Genomic DNA, 19583 nt, shown 5'->3' with positions numbered 1-19583 from the left:
AGTTGATGATTTTGGGTTTGTGGGTATTTTTCATTTTTGGGAGATTGTGGTGAAGGAGGTTGTGGAGTTGATAGTAGTAGATGATTGTAAAAAAAAATTAGATGCTTTAAAGTCCTTCCCTTCACATTTTTAAAATCTCTTCCTTTTTTTTTCATAAGTCCTCCCCCTCTTTTTTTGTTTTTGTCTCTGCCTTTTTTCGTGGGGCTTCTCTCCTGATAAAATGGCTCCCCTTATTCTGTTTCAGAAAGACTCTCTTTTTACAACTCTCATCCCCTTTAAAAAAATCTCCCTCCTTTAGACGAGAATCCAAAGAACCAAAATCCCCCCGTTTTCGCTTGCTGCCTCATAACTTTATAGAAGAAGGAAGATAAATTTCACTCCCTGTTGTCCGTTGAATCAAAGAAAGCCATGGGTTTTCTAGTGTAGGAGGTTACTTGTGCAAATCAAATGGGGTCTCCTCCAAAGTTCCACTTTAAACCATTGCTTCTTGGTCTCAATTTCTGCTTGTTTCTATTTTTGCTCTCTGTAGTCTGTCCTTCTTTGAATAGAGTGATAGGGTGGTAGCTTGTGGAGATGGAAGAACTCTCTCTTCGCAATGGTGGCTTCTTGCACGGATGAAAACGTGAAGGGAAAGCATAAATGACCGTTGGGAAATGAAAATGAGTTATTTACAAGCTGCAAAAAGGGGTCAGGACCTATATTTTTTTGTTCTTTTCTCTTCTTTTTTTTGAGAAAATGGTGCTCACAAATTAATAATAAATTTCTATTTGGACAAAATTAGGTGTTCACATATCTTAATGGAAATTAAAAAGATATGTTCTCCTCTATAAATAAAGGGCCTTGAGATCAATTCAATCATTCATTTAACAACGAGGAGGCGTCTGAAGAAGCACAAGGAGAAATCCTGCTGCGGAGCGTTGGAGCACTGAGGAACCAAGTTAACATCACACCAATAGAGGCTTAAGAAACTCTTTTCTTTCTTATTGCTTTTCAATTCAGTATGCTAGGCTAGACTTTTATGTAGTTAGGGGTAGATGGAACCCAATTGAATCGTATGCTTTGAATTAAATTGTCTCCGAATTCTTTTCTTTTTATATTTGAATAAATTTATCTGTTTTTAATGCTTTCTATGAGTTTGCTCTTTATAAATTGATTTTGGAGAATTGTATGACAATAGGAATGTTGGTGCATGAACCCTGACTTGGTAAATTTATCACAATCCTTGTGATCTAGGGAAATACATAGGGTAATTGTGCAATATTTGAATTCTTGATCTTAATGCATGTTTTCTTGGGGAATAATCGGGGAACTAGAGTTCTTTCAAGATCACATAGATTTAGGGTAACAAGGAATTGAGCCCTAATTAACTTAGAAAGAATTGATTGACATTATATTAAGAGTAGATTCTTACATTTTAATCCATAGTATAACACCTCGTGTATACCCGATTTGTTATCATATCATCGTATTAAGCAACGCTTAATTAAAATACGGAATAAACCTTTTCTTTTCAATTATGACGTCATTAACAATTACCAAGTTGATTACTTAATCCTTTTAAAAACATTGTCTGTATGTAAATTGCAATAAAACTAAATACACTGAATAACCTCATATATAAATAAGTGAGTATCTAAGTCACAGAACTACAACATGTAGTCTGGACCAGAATCCTGATACATTAATACAACTCGAGACTAAAATAAGACATAGTCAATCAATGTGGCACGGACAACCCCCATGTTCACCAAATAAGACAACGAAGCCCAATAGAGTCTCACAACAAATAACAGGGTAATAAATATAAGCATGTCATCACCCAAGCACATCATCATAAACAACAGAAATCTAACTCAGCTCCGGCCTCCTGCCGCCCGAGGTCTCAACCCCCGAGTTACCTGAAGCTGAATATGTGCCCCAAACGTGGGGTGAGATCTCTAAACAGAAATCTCAGTAAGGCAAGGGGTCCTCAAGGATTTCTCCACCCCAAGCTCACTTACATGTGCAATATAAGTTCTAAAAGCAATATACAATATAAGTTCCAAAATCAGTGCAATGCAACAGATAATCATGTCATGTGTGTCAAGATATTCTACTACCAGAGAAATGTAGGATTTACATACGTCTATCACCTACATCAATGCAAGACGCCACTTGCACCCACCCACAGAATCATCGTATTGTATGACGCCACATACTCAGGTTTACCGTCTAGATGGAACAACACATGTATATTTTAAGACCCTTGCACTTAACAGCTCAAAAGCATTTCAATCATCAAAACATGAAAACACATCATGCATAAAACCATTCCCCCATGGGGTATGATGGAATCAACAATGGCTAAACCGAGGACACGAAAGCTTACCTCTAAGCAATCAATCCAATCCAAGGTCCACACCGCTCAAAGTCCACACACAGCACAATCACAATCTGTTTGTGACCAATATCATATCAATATTCATACTCTACAAGCATATGACATAAAGACAACGCCTTCTTTTTACGTTTCGTGTTTTTAGGCTTCTCGCAAAGTCATAAGCCCTTAATCCCTATTATTCTGACTTAGATTAATTATTACATAAGTCCACATTAGCCAATCATGGGTCCACAAACCCAAAATATCATTTTGTATGAACAGTGCAGTTACTGTCTCGAAATTCTCAGAATATTCGGATATATGTCGGGGCCATATACAGATATCTATATCCGGATACCATATCTGGATATCATCAGGCCCATATCCGGATATCAATATCCGGATATTTCGCGACAGAATGCAGTTTCTGCATTTCGCGAAGATATCCATACAAGACTCAACCTTTAACCCATTTTAACGTCCAAGCATGCATTTTTATTCACTATTAGGTTCATGTTCAGGTTGGTTACTTATTCAACTCATTAACATGCCAAGACTCAACCTTTAAACAAGGAAAACTCATGATCAAGGTAGGTAAAGCTTACCCAAGGTTCAAAGCAGAAACAAGGTGGCTCTTTGAGCTCTCAAATCAGCCTTCACAGTTCTGACTCCACAAGGAAACGAAAAAGAAAAGCAAGCAAGGTCATTTCTTACCAAAAATGGCTTCTTGAAGCCTCAACAACCCAAGAGGATGCTCTCACTCTACCCAAACAATAAACTCAGACCTTCCTCCTCACATACAGAGGTCACAAACTCAGAGATGGTGGCTCCTCCCCACTCACAATGCTAACTCTCAATCACACAAGTGTTTAGGTGAAGACTCTATGGAAGAAATGGCCTCTAGGCTCACACTATGAAGAAGGGAAGGGAATGGAACAGTGTGTGGGAGTTGGTCAGCCACCCAAGTCACGTAGCAACAGAAAAATACCTAGGGTTTAGTGCAAAATAAGTATATATAGGCGATTTAAGTTTAAACACCCAGTATTAGCACTAATAGCTACGCTTAGCATTTTAATCTCAAACTTAGGATTCTGAACCTAGCCATTTTTCTAAGATTTTTCATATTTTTATTTTATTTTTCTCAGTACTTTTCCGGTACGCGCTTTTACATAGCCAGTATCAGTTCTGGTACCAGTTCTCATTATTTTGACCTGAAACTTGTTATGCTTGTCCTATATATTATTATAGTGACATATACATACTTTTCATAATTTTCCGGGATACTTCGTCGGTACACATTTATACAGTGGAGCAGAACCGGTATCTGCACTTTTCGTCAGAAAAGCGACTTTCAACATTATTAATCACTTACTACAATTATTTGAGCCTTCTCATAATTATTAGGGTTAATTATGGAATTATCTCATTAATCTCATAATTAATTAATTAAATTCTTTAATTAACGGTGCGGGTTCTTACACATAGCATATAGAGGAGATTTGGGAAAGTCGAAACCCTAACTACGCTTGTTTTTAAATTCTTAATCAATCAATCATCTTTTCAATTGTTCTTTTTAATTCTGAATTTTTATTTACATGTTATTAGTTGTTTTCAATTTCAACTCTCTTAATCTCAATCTTGATTGTCCAATTAAATCGCGATTAGAGAATTAGTGTTTGAAAACCCAATTCTCGTGGGAACGATCTCGTACTCAGTACACTTTATTACTTTTACGACCGATGCACTTGCCGAGTCGCAACACCCCTTTTATAATAAGCTTGACGTTACTATCGTATTTTTTATATTAATTTTTTTCTCTTTTTTATTAACATTTTAATCAATTTCCATAAAGTGTAATTACATTATGTAGTTCAACAAAAAAAAATAATACAACACTATACACTTAAGATATAAAGAGATGTTAGTGCGCTGTTAATAATATAGATCATAATAATACAATTTTTAAAAAAGAAATTCCAAAAATAAAATTAGCAAGATGATGTATGCTGTTATCAAGATATTTCCAATAGATTATTAGTATCATGCATGCTTATAGATCTATATGTCTAGTGATCTATTAAAAACATTAAAATATTCGACACTAGAATCATAAGCTTATGGGTTTGTTTAGTGAATCATTAAAAATATTTCCCCGAATACACCTAAAAGCTAACGATAAAGGAATCAAATGGTCATGCAAATTTTCAAACACTACATCGAAAAAGCTAACGGAATCATGACAAACAACAAACCTCTGTATTGGTCTATCATTCTTTTAAAATAATAATATGGGTTTAAAGAAAACATTGAACCCAAACGAAAAGAGAACCTGAGCGGGGGTATCGAAGGCAAAGATGCTCGTAGGTATGGCTATTCACAGTGGATAATATCACAAAAGATCACTGAGGAAAATATCACTTAACCAATTATTTTGGTTAAAAGCTATAATTTTTGCATTCATAAAGACTTAAACTCAAGACCTTATTTAAGTGGATCAACATCTATTGCTTGAACCAATTCTTTTGGTTAAAAGTTGTAATTCTTGCTAAGAGTTCCAACAGGTATATATTGTAATTGAGAATTAAAGGAAAAATTACATTACAAATTGTTAAAAGCTTTAATGAAATGTTTTTAATCTTTCTAATAATTTATATAATCTATATCCAAAGTTCTTCTGAACTATGAATGAATTAAAAATATAATTTAATTCAAATATATAATTACAACATTTTTACTTAATTTTAACAAGTTCAAAATATATTATATATTAGACTAAAGTTTCATAGCAAATTAGCAATCGCTCATGGTTAATTTATTATTTGAATTAAAATAAAAAGGAAAATGACTTATTCTTTTTAATTTCAATATTCTCTCTCTATTATTGTTGTTGTTGTTATTTTTTTCTTTTTGTTGCTTTGTCACATTCTTACATTGAATACCTTTAATTTATTAATAAAATTGGATGAAAATAAGATTAACTACTAAGAACAAGTTAGATACATAAATTAAACGAAGAGTTAGTCAACAACTTTTATTTTTAATAAAAGAGGCACAATGGTCAAAACGCCGGCCTCTTAATCCGAAAAAACATATTAAATAAACGTATCTCAAAAAGATTATGTGGTTGACTAAAAAATAGTGAACCATGGTTTTGATGCTTTTATGTCGTTTACTACCTTTTAAATAAAACAGAGGCAAAGGATTACGGGTTTTGCATTTTCTGTGGGCGACGGAAGTTTCATTTACTCTTCCTCTGCATTCTTGGGTAAATCGCAAGAACCAGCTAATCTCGATTTTCCTTCTTTTGCAAAAATATTCGCTCACTGTTTTTTCTTGTCTCTTGATACCTCTTTGTGATCTCTCTTGTAACATATAGGTGTGGTTAAAACCCCTCCTTTAACATTCTAATATTTGTTCTCACGATTTCGAGAGTAAATTGTTAAAAAAATTGAGTGATAGAGAGTCTCACATTTTTGGGAATAGATTGAAAGACCCAACTTGTATTCATTTTTTGGGTCAAAATATAATATGAGTTATGTGGGTCACTTGAATTTGAGGGGGTGAAAGTAGCAATCAATCATAAAAAAGTTTTTTTTTTTAATAAGGAAAAAAAGTTAAAAGCTAAAAACTTTCGGGACAAGTTTTTTTTTAATATATATAGGGAATAGTGTATGTCATTTTAAAGTATGTAAAATTGTGTTATTTTAAGAGAAAAAAAGAGATAGATAAAAGAGCAGAGAGAGTTGACAAAAAAATAAAGGTGTGAATCTTACCTCTTTGTGAGAATTAAATGATATAAGTTTTGTCGTTCAAAAGAATAAACACTTTTTCCATAGATATAAGTCCAATTTTAAGAGTTTTTATATTTATTTTTAAATTATACTCTTAAAGAAATGTCAAAAATTTATTTTGTTATTTTATTTAATAGAAAAAGAGAAAAATTTAAAAGAATATGGAAAAACGTACATTCTCTCGTTTTTAATTTTAACATGACTAGGTCATACAAATCTCAATCATTCATTATTAATTCGATGGTCAGTAGTTAATTTCAATATTTTTCTTTTTTATTTTATAAATTTTATTATAAAAATTATAATAATTTATTTCTTATTGAATAGTTAAAATTCATCACATAACATTGTTATATTAAAATTAAGGCTTTAAGGTTTCTACCGTGTGAATGGAGATGAGTTATTTATATTTACTTTCAAAATGACATCGTTTTATATTTAAAAATTTAAAAATTATAATTAGAAAAACTATTATAGCCTTGAAATAATTATAATTACAAAAATATCTTGATTTCTGCCCTAAAATAATATCGTTTTGGGTTCAATATCATAACTTATCTACATTGACTAAACGAACCCTAAAATTAAATATGAGAGAATCTATTCTCACAAAAACTCATCTCAACAAGCAAAACTAATATGAGATATTTGGGTAAACTGAATTGAAATTTGATATTCCAGCAAACTAGATTTAATATCAAAGCAAATACAACCAGCTTAAACTTTTATTTCTTCCGAGTATATTAAGAAGACAAACCCAAACATAGAGGTTGATAACATAGAAATACGCATATAGAGAGAGAGAGAGATGAGACACAAAGATACAAATAATTTATTATATTTATCACTTCATAAAAGCTAACGTTTCCTTGAAGCTGCCAAACTTTTTTCTATGATAGACTTGAGACAAGCTACCGTTTTCTCATGGTCAGGAAGGCTTTCTGCGATGACTGGGACATCCTTGAAATTATTAAACCATGAATGCCAGCGAGGGAGTTTCTCAGCTTCTATGACCTTCACTTCACAGATATCTTCCCCAATCTCAATAAATTTTGCAACGGACCCAAAAGCTAAGTCAACAATGTTAATAGTGTCTCCCCCAAAGAATTTCTTCTCTTCACCAAAGCAGTTATTCTCAACAACTCTTAGATGCTCCCAGATCTTCTCTATTGCCTTCTCCCGCTCTTCACTAGTACTAAGGAAGAGTGCCCCAACTGAAGAAATCTTTAAAAATTGACCCATATATAATATTATTTTCACTTTTAATCAATATAGGAATTTCAGAGCATAGAAAGTAATGAGAAAAAAAAACAAGGTACACTAAGTTTAATTATATAGCTGAAAGGTAAACTGAACATGAATTTTGTAACTACAGATGCTCATGATGACCACATGATGGAATGACTAGAAAAATGCATAAGATAAGGTTTATAAATATGTACCAAGTCATCGGCGTATCTGACCCAAAACCGTGCAAGAGCTCTCTCATAGGGATCAGCAGGAAGCAATGGGTTCTGTGACCATGTTTCATCAATGTATTCAACAATAATCATTGACTCACATATGGGTTTTCCAGCATGAACTAGCACTGGAGTCTTCTTGTGAACTGGGTTGTATTGAAGGAGTTGAGGACTCTTGTTGAAGCGGTCTTCCTCTATGTTCTCATATGGTATACCCTTTTGCTTTAGGGTCCACACAGCCCTCCAAGTAAAGGGACTATACCAAAATCCGTGTAGCTTCACCTCTGCCATCCTTGCTTGTGTTTTCCTTAGCCAACATCACCCTGTTTTTATAGAGTGATCCATGGAGTCATCTTGCTTGTTCAACAAGCATAAATTTCAAAAATAAAATAAAATTTCTCTTGCGAAAGTGATGTTGTTGTTGCCCCTAAAGTAAAATATCTATTGCCAAACAATAGTCGGTTCGAAACAAACATCATATGAAGCTTTCTTTATTCTTGGTCTTTGTTCTTTGGGGGCATGTCGTTCCAAGAGCACAAGCCTTCTTTTTTTTTTGTGTGTTCCTCCCCACCAGATATAACTTTGCGTAAATTTTTAGAAAAAGATTTTCTTATTTCTATACATTGTATAGTGTTAGAGAATCCTATCCGCCTCTGCAAAATTCCAAGGAGTTTTTGATTATTAGTACTTAAAAATTCATAAGATGTTGGGATATTGTAAGATCTACTTGTGACTCAGTGCCGTAAGTGCATGCATCACTTACTAATAAATGTATGTTTGTCCACCTTCATTTTATAAATTTTTTAATAAATTATATTTTGTTTTATTTTTCGTTTTTACATTGGAGGTGAAAATGTCTATGTAGGGAGTAGTTCATGTTCATGTACAAGTACTTGCCCACGGAAACACTTCCCTACATAAACACTTCCCTCAAGTTTCAATAATACGGAATAAATTTGAAATATGTGTATTCGTTTACTGAAGATTTTTTAGTGAAATATTAAGTTTCTAATATTATCATTGACCAAATGCACTCTAGATATCAATATATTTTTTTGTGTATAAAACCTCTTCTTCTTCTTTTTGAAAATACTAAAACTATTAATTGTTGGGCAAGTGGCTTCTTTACATAGGATCTGGAAGAACACTTAGAGGGAGGGTTAATAGGTGTTTTTAAATTTTTCAATTTTTTTTTCTTAGTAGATCTTTAAATCTGTAAAGTCTAGACAAAGTTGAACAATTAAGCTCAATTACCACACCAACTAACTAGTTGACAGAAATCAATTTATATTAATATTTGAATTCAGTAAACAATCACATAATTTTTCTTCAGTTCCTATATGTCCAAAATAATTTTTCACAATGCTAAGAACAAAGTAGTAACAAAAAACGTACCTTAGCAATTTACAGAGCATAAACGCAGCAACGCAATTTTCTTAAACAAAACAGAAAATATTAATTCTACTACAGCACTTTTAATATGTCACCAAAAAATCGCTATAGCACTTTCAAATCAGAAATCAGTGTTACTTTAAGTCTCTAAACAGAATATTCAGAAATTAAATCAAATAGACAAGGCACACATGATATATCCTAATTCACACCCCCTCAGCCTAACTAGGGTGCTACATCCAGACTGAAGTAGCCGCATATATTTTATTTATCACGAGTGTACTTGTTTTACAAACACGCGTCACAATAGCAATTAAACAAAATATCAAAAATCTTCCTAGTGCCTACACTACTCCAAGCTCTAAGAATACTCTCAAGCCGAACCTAAGGAGTTCACCAACTTCCCTCACACAAGACCTCCACTCTGCCCAATGAATTCTTGAGGCCCCAGGCCTTGAGACACATTCTCAGTCAAGCACAAGGTTGCCAACCCACTCGATTGCACCTACACACCTAGGACAGATTATTTTTCACACACGCACACTTCACTTTAAACAAGCAATACAATATCTCAAATTTATAACAAAAAATCTATCAACTTATTACAATGTCTTATCACACTTGATATATCAAATAAGGCACAACAACAAGCACCAAAATGATATGAGTAATGCAAAAAATTTAGAACACAAATATATGTATCACAAAGTGCAAATTTTCAGCAATAAGGAACTTGTATGTAATAATATCAAGTATCTAAATGATGATGGACACTAAAAATTCTGATTTAAATAGAAACTATATATCACACTATATCCAATCAGATTTGTAATTTCTCTAAAAATTTCACAAAATTATAGAATTAGTTCTAGATAAATCTCTTAATGATAAACATATGAAATCTGAATTTTGAGCACAATATATCTCAATTAAAACAGAAAATTCAGATTTAATATTCCAACAATAAAATTTCTAGAATAATTCAAGATTATGTTTCTAAACAATGAATCTCAAAAGAAAATATGAATTAAAACAGTGTATAACAAGGTATAAACACAAATTCAGATTTGAGATTTTTTAATCGATCTTTCACAAAAATTTGAAACACAAATCTTAAACAAATAACATCATGATTTCTAAAATATGTTCACTCATAATCAAAACAGAGAAATAGGAATACTCGCAATTTATCAAAAAGAAATCATAAAATCAAATCAACAATATCAAGAATCAAGAGTATACCAAAGGATGCTCAAAACAAGGTTTAAAATATTATCACAATAGCTTTCAAATTTTCAGCAAAGAGAAACAGAGAATGTAGTTAGGGTTCCTCAACTTTGGTTCCAAGAATCTTGAATTAATTGCTTCCAATCCTTCAATCTTGTAGAATAATGAACAATACTTCAAATCACCTTACCTTGACTCATAAACCGATCAAGAAACTCATCAACAATGGTACAAAAGGTTTAGGGTTCAAGAGATGAAGATTGTTGATGAAGATTTGGGGATTTTTAGAGAAAGATGAAGAGAACACTATGAATCACTCTTACTCACAATGTAGCTTCAATGTTTCAATGATTCACTCACTCAAAAATAATTTTCGTTCTTGGAGATTTTTTTTTTGAGAGAGAAAAGTTTTTCTTTTTCGTAGAGAGAAAGAGAGAGATAGATTTCAAGTTATAAAGATAAAACATATGCAATGTGTTTAAAAGCCAATTTTCACATCTGCTCGATGTTTTGCTCGCAACATCAAGCATTTCATCGAGATAAATTTGTCAGCTCAATGATTTTCTCGCTGCATCGAGCATTTCATCGACCAACAACTAAAATTCAAAAAATTCATATTTTCAACCTTTTAAAGAAAGATAACTTTTGCATAACAACTTTCAATGCATATTAATCAATCTCAAACAATTTTTCAAGCTTCAAATTCACATCAGTTAAGATGCAATAAGTTATCAACATCAAATACAAAAGAATGTAAGATGCATGAAATACATTGGAGCTTGATATGTTACTTAATGATATATCTAGTGTGTTACAATCAATCTAACCAAATAATTTGCTTTATCTTCAATTTGAGTCCTTTATTAGACTTTGACATCTTCAAAACAATTATGTAGGAGGTCCTTCGTTAATTCTTACAAATTATTTTCAAACAATATTTGAACCACTCGATAATTTTAAATAAAGCTCATAACAATAGTATAATTTATGTTGTTTACCACTAAAGTTGAACCACGCTATTACAGCGTACGGTCTGTTTGGTATTGACAATAAGAATAAAGTCAAAAATCCACAGATTAATTTTAACAGTAAAAATGTATTGGCAACTTACCTTGTTGAGCCTTTCAGAGGAGCTTATGGCGGGGAGAGACCGTCAACCATGAGCCAAGTGAGCAACTACATTAAGTGGGCTTGAAACACCACAATCAAATCCAAAACCTTAAAGCATTAGGTGCATGGGACCTTCCACTTATATGGTTCTCACTTAGTCCATTCTTAAGCAATGTGGGACTTTTCCACTCAATCATTCACACTTGGATTCTTCAACATCCCCCTCAAGCATGAGTCCTAGGCCCACATTCTTTCCCTCTCAGGGAGAAGCTTCTTCGAGTATTCATGGGGTTCATCAATGCTTGGCTTCTCTCCAAACAACATTGGCTCTTTCATCAAGGCTTGCATGGCTGCACTCATAAAGACCTTGGTTTTCCACATCGACATACTCGGATTACCACAGGCCAATCCACCATTAGCTCTGATACCAATTGTTGGAAACTTGATTCCCTCAACTCGGCTAAGAAGCTTTTTACTTCTTCTCAATGGAGAAAGTTTTTCCACACTAAAATCCGCTTGTGTTCTCTCTCTCTCTCTCCTCTGTGTTTTTTTCGTTGCGCTGGGCGACTTGGTGATTCAGGTCAATCTCTGATTGAAGAGTCGAGCTCCTAGCTCGATATTTGACTTTTGCAAAGGCTTCTTAGCCGAGTTGAGGGAACCGAGTTTTCAACATACGTTAGAATTTTTTAACTTATTTTTACCCTTGCACCAAACTGATTTCTCATCACGATATAGAGATTAATAGCCATACTTTTTTTTTTCTCGAGGTCACGTCAAAATTGATAGAATCTACATTCTAAATTATTACTGCATGATCTTGGAAATACGCAGAGACAAAAATATTCACGGGCAATCTTCATCAACTATTTCAGCTACATCGCTATCATTCTGATCATGGTCATTAGCCAATAGAGTGTTTTCATCTTCCTCTTCCTCCTCATTCTCAACTTCTCTGCCTACCATAAGTTGTTATCTTCTCCATCAGCAATATTTGATTGTGTAGGCTGGGGTGCAGAAGATGATACATATTGTGATTGACTATTAAGGTCCAGTCCACAAATCGGTACTGATACATCCGATCTGATGTATCAATATCCACATATAACTCAAGAAATTTAGACGTAGAATTATCCACGAATGTTCTAAGAAAAACATCCACGTCCTCATCATCAGGTATATCAAACCCCACAAATTTGCGGTTTCCATTAGGGACCCTACCTGTCAATGAAGATAGTATTTGATTTTATTGGAGTTTCAACTTTTGACGAATCTTCTCCTTTAATTCTTCAAAAGACATATATCGATCAATATACATTGCTCTTTTTTGTCCTTCAAAAGTCAAACTGTCTGCACCTATATTTTTAGTTAGCACCATTGTATTATACAAATGAACGAAATTGATTCATGATAATAATGAAAATAAAAATTACAAATAGAACACAAGATGAGAAAAACAACAAAAAAGGCTGCACTGAACAAAGTAAAACATGCTAATGTTACCTATATGTTTCACAAAAGCGGAAAAATGCTGTAAATGGTTCGCTGCCGAAGGGATATATATAGGGGGGTTTGGGTGAGTGATTAGTAAAATGGACGGTGTGGGTGATTATTAGGTAGGATGGACGGTTGGGGTGTGATTTGATATTCCCGTCGACAAATGGTTCAGGATCGGACTGCCAAGATACCTATTTCCTGGAACGAGTCCCGTATGGCTTGGGGACGAGACTGTGATTAATACGATGCTTTTGCCTGAATAAGTACTTGCCTACGTAAACACTTCACTCATATTTAAATATTGCATTAGAAATTTGAAATATGTGTATGCCTTTGTTGAAGATTTTTTTAGTCAAAGATTAAATTCCTAATATTATGTTGATATGCATGTTTCTTAAGTGTATTATTTTTTATTTAAAATATTAAGATTAGTAATTCTTGCAAAGTGATCTCCAACAATAATTGAAGTATATTGTAATTTACAAGTAAAGCTCATCTTGATATGTATATATATATACGGAGAACTTATTTTGCTTACCACTTAAGCTGAGAATAAAAATAAAAGGAAAAACTTATAAATTAAAAGTTATAGTAAAAATTACAAATTTATAAAAGTTATAGTTTTTTTGTTTTTTGGTAAAGAAAGTTATAGATTTAATAATAGAAGTTATAGACTCGTAAAAGTTGTAGATTTTTTTATTATTTTGAATGTAATTTTTTTAAAAAGTAATATAATATTAATTAAAAAATTATAAATTGTGAAATTTTAATTTTGACATGACCGGTGATTCTCACATCTACTTATTTCGTGATATAATTAGAAACTCAAAATCATTAAGAAAATGATAGTAAGTTGGTTACCTTTAACTTTGAAAAGATTATCAAAAAAATTTATGTTCTAAAAATAAATCCATTATTTCCTAGACTTTATGACATTGTAACTATCTGTAAATTCTTATAAAATTTACAATACTTGAGAATAAACAGCCATACAATTCACGTTGTAGATCCTTGCATAAATTTTGAAAAAATTTAAAAATTAAAATATTAGATAAATTAAAATATATTTTTATTTTGAAAATAATATTATTATTTGAAAAATAAATCAACATTGCATAAACTTTAAGATAGCATAAATATATCAAAATTCTTATGATTTATATAAGACTTGAGGACATAATACAATGCAATTAACGTTATAAATCATTTCATGAATTTAAAAAGATCGCAATAAGATTTATGATAGTTTAAGTTTGAGGACTTTTAGAAAAATGGTCTTATTTGAAATAAACCCACCTTAGATAAGGTTTAAGATTAAAAAAAAAAAAATCTTGTGACATGCACAATACTACAATATTTGAGGATAAAATAACATAGAACACAATCAGAGATACTAGAGGCAGCTGGGTAACTGGATTTGCATATTCAATCGGTTAAGTGATCGTGCATTAAGAGTTGAAGATCCAAAGATTGGAAAATTCAATTTGTTCGTATTCGACGTGAAGGCAACAACAGGGTTTCGGATTGGTTGGCCAAGTTTGCTTTCACTATATGGATCAAGATTTTATGATCTTTCAAAATGTGCCTCATGAGCTGCGTCTTTAGACCTTGTAGGAAAGTCTAATATCGTGTCTTAGTTTTTTTTTTATATTTTTGGGTACAATAAAGGGGCAAAAACAAAAGCAACAAAAACAGCGAAAGAAAGAACAGAACTTAAAGAGACTAAAAGAAAAACATCAGCAGCACATCATCAGTCAGGATTTCGCACGGAAGTGAACGAACTCTTAAATTTTAGTAGATTATGCTTAAATGGTTTTGATGATGTCAAAGTACGAAGAACTCATTTTGAATATGCTAAAGTTTTGGGTTAGATAATTTTTAGATTTCTTGTAACACATTAGATATATCACTAAGCATGATTCCAAGCTCCATTGCATATCATGTATTTAGCTATGTTGAGTGACTTAATAAAAAAATTAAAAATTAAATAAACAGGTCTTTAAAAATAAAATCCAAATCAATTAAAAATTTGTTTCGATTAAAAAAGAAGAGAAAAAGTAAATTAAAAATTTGTTTTAATAAAAACCAAAAAGAAAAAGATCAATGGAGTCACATGCTTACAAATCAGAGTCGTTGATCTTTTTTGATCTAACGACTATAAGATGAGGTCTCAAATTTAAAATTTGACACCGGTGTCAAAGGATCATACCTCATATATATATATATATATATATATATATATATATATATATATATATATATATATATATATATATATAACTTTTGGTTTTAGGGTTTGGTGTTTGTCATATTTTTTTTTTGGTACATTGCCAGGAGGTATCCCCATTCAACCTTCTCCGGGCACCATGCCCTCGGGGTACGGCCCGTTTGGGCTAGCCCCTCATTATAACAGTGGGTGCACTAAGCTTCGCAACCGGAGAAAGGACGAGACTAATCCCCCAACCGAAGATTTTTGACTTATCCTTTGGCCCCCAAAGATTTTTCAAGAAACTGCTTGAGGCAGGGTTTGATCCCTGCACCAAGCAATCCCTTGGGAGCTCAGCTGCCAACTGAGCTACCCTTGAGGCAGGTGTTTGTCATTTTAAATGATATAAGTTATGTCATTTTAGGAGAAAGATAGACACAAAAAAATGGAAATCATGGGAGAGAGAAAGTGGGTGGTTTTTTTTAATTTAAATTTTAAATAAAAAAATTATTTTGTGTCTGTCCCTCTATTAAAATGACATAACTTTATGTCATTTAAAATGACAAACATTTTTTCCTTGGTTTTAATATATAAAACCCATCAATAGCTTTTATAAAAAGTGTAAAAAGCAACCAATTGTATCTTTCCCGAAAATCAAAAAGTGATCAGAATTTTGTTGTATATAATAATAAAAAAGAGAGAGAGACTTTCTACACATATACATCTTTCAGACTTTCACAGTACCCATTCTTTCTTTTACGCTCTCGAAAATAAACGCAATCTCGTTTTCTCTCTATCATCGTCTGTGTTCTTCGAAAGCTTCTCAATAGTTTTGGAAGCAAGAATATTTTCAAAGCTCTCACCGTCTCTGCTCTTTGATAAGTTATCAACCATTTGGAAGCATTTAATTCAAGATTCTTGGAACTAAGGTTGAAGAACGCTAACCACATTTTCTATTTTACTTTGCTGAAAATTTGAGATCTGTTGAGGTAATATCTTAAATCTTGTTTTGAGCATCCTTTGGTATACTCTTGATACTTGATATTGCTGATTTAATTTTCTGTTTTCTTTTTGATATATTGTGAGTATTTCGATTTCTTTGTTTTGATTTTAAGTGAGTATAGTAGAAATCTTGATGCTCTTTATGTAAGATTTGTGTTTCTTATTTTTGTGAAAGATTGAAAACAAAAATATTAAATCTGATTTTTTTTTTTCATTGTGTTAATTCAGATTTTTGTTTGGGATTTACTGTTTAGAAACCTAATATTGAATTGTTCTAGAAATTTTATTGTTGGAATATTAAATCTGAATTTTCTGTTTTAATTGAGATATATTGTGCTTAAAATTCAGATTTCTTGTGGTTTATTACTAAAAGATTTATCTAGAACTAATTCTGAATTTTTTGGGAAATTTTGAGAGAAATTACAAATCTGATTTTTCTGGATATAGTGTGATAATTTCTGTTTAAATCAGAATTTTTAGTGTCTATCATTTAGATACTTGATATAAATAAATACAAGTTTCTTATTGCTGAAAATTTATAGTTTGTGATACATATACTTGTGCTTTAAATTTTCTACATACATCATATCATTTTGGAGCTTGTTGTTGTGCCTTATTTAATATATCAAGTGTGATAGGACATTGTAATAGGTTGATAAATTTCCTTTTATAAATCTGAGATATTATATTGGTTGTTAAAGTGGAGTTGTTGCATGTTGTAAATTTGTCCTAGGTGTGTGGGTGCAACTGAGTGGGTTGGCAACCTTGTGCTTGGCTTGAGAGTGTGTCTTAAGGCCTGGAGCCTCAAGAATCCACTAGGGAGAGTGGAGGTCTTGTGAGAGGAGTTGGTGAACTCCGTAGGTTCGGCATTCTCCGAGCTTGGAGCAGTGTAGGCACTAGGAAGATTTTTGATATCTTGTTTGATTGCTTGTGTGACACGTGTTTGTAAAATAGGTACACTTGTGATAAATAAAATATCTGCAGCTACTTCAGTCTGGACGTAGCACCTTACTTAGGCTTAGTGGGTGTGAACCAGGATATATCGTGTCTCTTGTCTCTCTTATTTAATTTCTGAATATTCTATTTTTGAGACAAAAATTAACACCGCTTCTGGTTTGTTATTGTTTTTGCTGTAGCAATTTTTTGATATAATTGTTGTAGCACTTAAACTGTTTTCTGGTATTTGGAAATTAATCATTTTTTGTTTTAAGTAAGAAAGGTTGTTGCTGCGTTTGCTCTGTAAAAAAAGGTCAGGTATTGATATACATCATATAGAAATCATTTTGGGCATATAGGGATCTAAGGTAAAATTAGTAAAATTGTTATAGCTGTATGACTTTTATCTGAACTGAACTTGCAAAATAATTTGATAACTGTCAATCTTGTTAAGTTGGTGTGGTGATTGAACTTAATAGTTCAACTTTGTCTAGACTTTACAGATTTAAGAATCCACTAAGAAAAAAAATTTGAAAAAATTGGAAACACCTATTCACCCCCCCCCCCTCTAGGTGTTCTCCTGCTTCCTCCTGTAAAGAAGCCACTTGCCCAACAAGTGATATCAGAGCTTCGTGCTTTGAGTGATTGGCTATCTGCCAAAGAGTTAAAGATCATATGGCTTCTTTCCATCAGGATATTCCTCTTGAGGGTGGTTCCACCAACCGTCCTCCATTTTTCAATGGGATTGATTATCCCTATTGGAAAACTCGGAAGCAGATTTTCCTTGAGTCAGTAGATCTTAGAATTTGGTATAGTGTAGAGGAAGGATATCAGCCTCCAACCACACTAGATGACAATGGAAGAACTGTGCCTAAAAAACACACATATTTTACTAGAGAAGAATTAGAGAGAGCCTAATACAACTCAAAAGCAAAGAACTTAATAGTTAATGCACTTGGCAAGGACAAATGCTACCGAGTATCTTCATGTAACACCGCATGTGAGATGTGGCTTATTTTAGAAACAACCCATGAAGGTACTAGTGAAGTAAAGCGTTCTAAACAAAATGCATTATCTAGAGAGTTTGAGCTCTTTGAGATGCATGAGGGTGAATCTATATTTGACATGCAAAAATGTTTCATGCATATAGTTACATCAATGAATGCTTTAAATATTTTTCATGATGATGAACTGTTAGTTAACAAAATTCTGAGATGTCTAACTAAGGAAAGGGATGCATAGGCTTCAGCAATCTATGAAGCTAAAGACCTCTCCACAATGTCCATTGCTACCTTATTTGGAAAGCTTCAAGAATACGAGTTGGAGTAGAATAGAAGGGATAACCGTGAGCTTAACAAGAAGAAACAAAAGGGATTAGCATTCAAGGTATCATCATCTCATTCAAAGGAAAGTACTGATACATCATCAAGTGATTCAAGCACCGGTGAAGACGACGAAATGACAATGTTTGTGAAAAAGTTTAACAAGTCATTCACCAAATTCTTCAACAAGTTCAACAAAAGAAGAAGAAGAGAAGCTGGCCAAATAAGAAAATACAACAATTCAAGAAATGTAAACTCAAACAATGCTTGTTTTAAGTGTGGAAAAGAAGGTCACTTCCAAAAGAACTGCCCTAACAAAAAGAATAAATATGACAACGGCAAGTTCAAGAAAGGTAAAGGCAAAAAGAAAAAGAAGGCCTACATGGCATTCTCGGATGATTCATCAAGCTCCTCAAGTAGTGAAAAGGCAAACTTGTGCTTAATGGCAAATCTAGAGGATGAACACACCGAGGTATACTCTTGTCACTCTTCTAACTCTTTATATGATAGTAGTTCATGTTATAATTCTAACTCTATGTGTGACACTAGTACCTGTGATACTTCTTCTATTGTTGGTCCTTCATATAATGACTTGTTGTATGCTTATAAATGTTTGCAAGTTGAAAATGAAAAATTAACCTCTAAGGTTGAGAAAATTAAAAAGGAGAAAAATAACTTGCAAAACAATGTTGATAGTTTGACAACCATTGTAAATGATCTAATGAAAGACAATGAGGATCTTAAAAATGAAAATCTTTTTATGAATTGTCTTGTTGGATCATGTGATGATGTGAATCCCCCTTCCACTATTTCATGTGCTAAATGTGTTGAATTATCTAATGAAGTGGAACAGTTAAAGATAATGGTTGATAGAATGACTAGTGGGAGAGACAACTTGAATGTCTTCCTTGGTAGACAAAGGGTTGAATCTACTAAATGTGGACTTGGTTTTCAAAAACCTCCATTTGCTCAACCAAGAAAGACAAAACATTATCCCTCTAGGTTTATGTCTAAGCTACCATTTAAAAAATGTACATATTGTTGCATGAGTGGTCATCTTGTATATCAATGCAATATTAAGAAATATGGCCTAAAAGGAACTAATCTTAAGTGGGTTCCTAAGAGGACTATAGATGTGGGCAACATTGCCTCAGCATCCCATGGACCTCAACCTAATATATATAACATATTCTTTAGCCCCAAGATAAAGAACATGATATATGTTCCTAAGAAGACTCAGTGGATATGTATGTATCATGTGTCATGGACTGTTTTATTGTTATA

The 19583-nt window shown here is 32.7% G+C and overlaps 1 protein-coding gene across 1 annotated transcript; it reads right to left on the bottom strand.

The window, feature by feature from the left end:
• Positions 1 to 6994: 6994 nt before the first annotated feature.
• On the bottom strand, positions 6995 to 7936 carry LOC133284519 (probable glutathione S-transferase). Its single transcript, XM_061481547.1, has 2 exons — positions 7593 to 7936; positions 6995 to 7374 (listed from the first exon to the last, which is right to left on the bottom strand). The coding sequence occupies exons 1-2, from the start codon at positions 7899 to 7901 to the stop codon at positions 7009 to 7011; spliced, it is 675 nt and encodes a 224-aa protein (XP_061337531.1). The 5' UTR covers positions 7902 to 7936; the 3' UTR covers positions 6995 to 7008.
• Positions 7937 to 19583: the final 11647 nt, after the last annotated feature.

This window comes from Gastrolobium bilobum, unplaced genomic scaffold, assembly GCF_033153095.1.
Source record: "Gastrolobium bilobum isolate Gb01-03AN ecotype WA unplaced genomic scaffold, APGP_CSIRO_Gbil_v1 utg7094, whole genome shotgun sequence".
Lineage (NCBI taxonomy): Eukaryota > Viridiplantae > Streptophyta > Magnoliopsida > Fabales > Fabaceae > Gastrolobium > Gastrolobium bilobum.
Note: the sequence above shows the minus strand (reverse complement) of the source record. Positions and strands in the feature narration are given on the sequence as shown.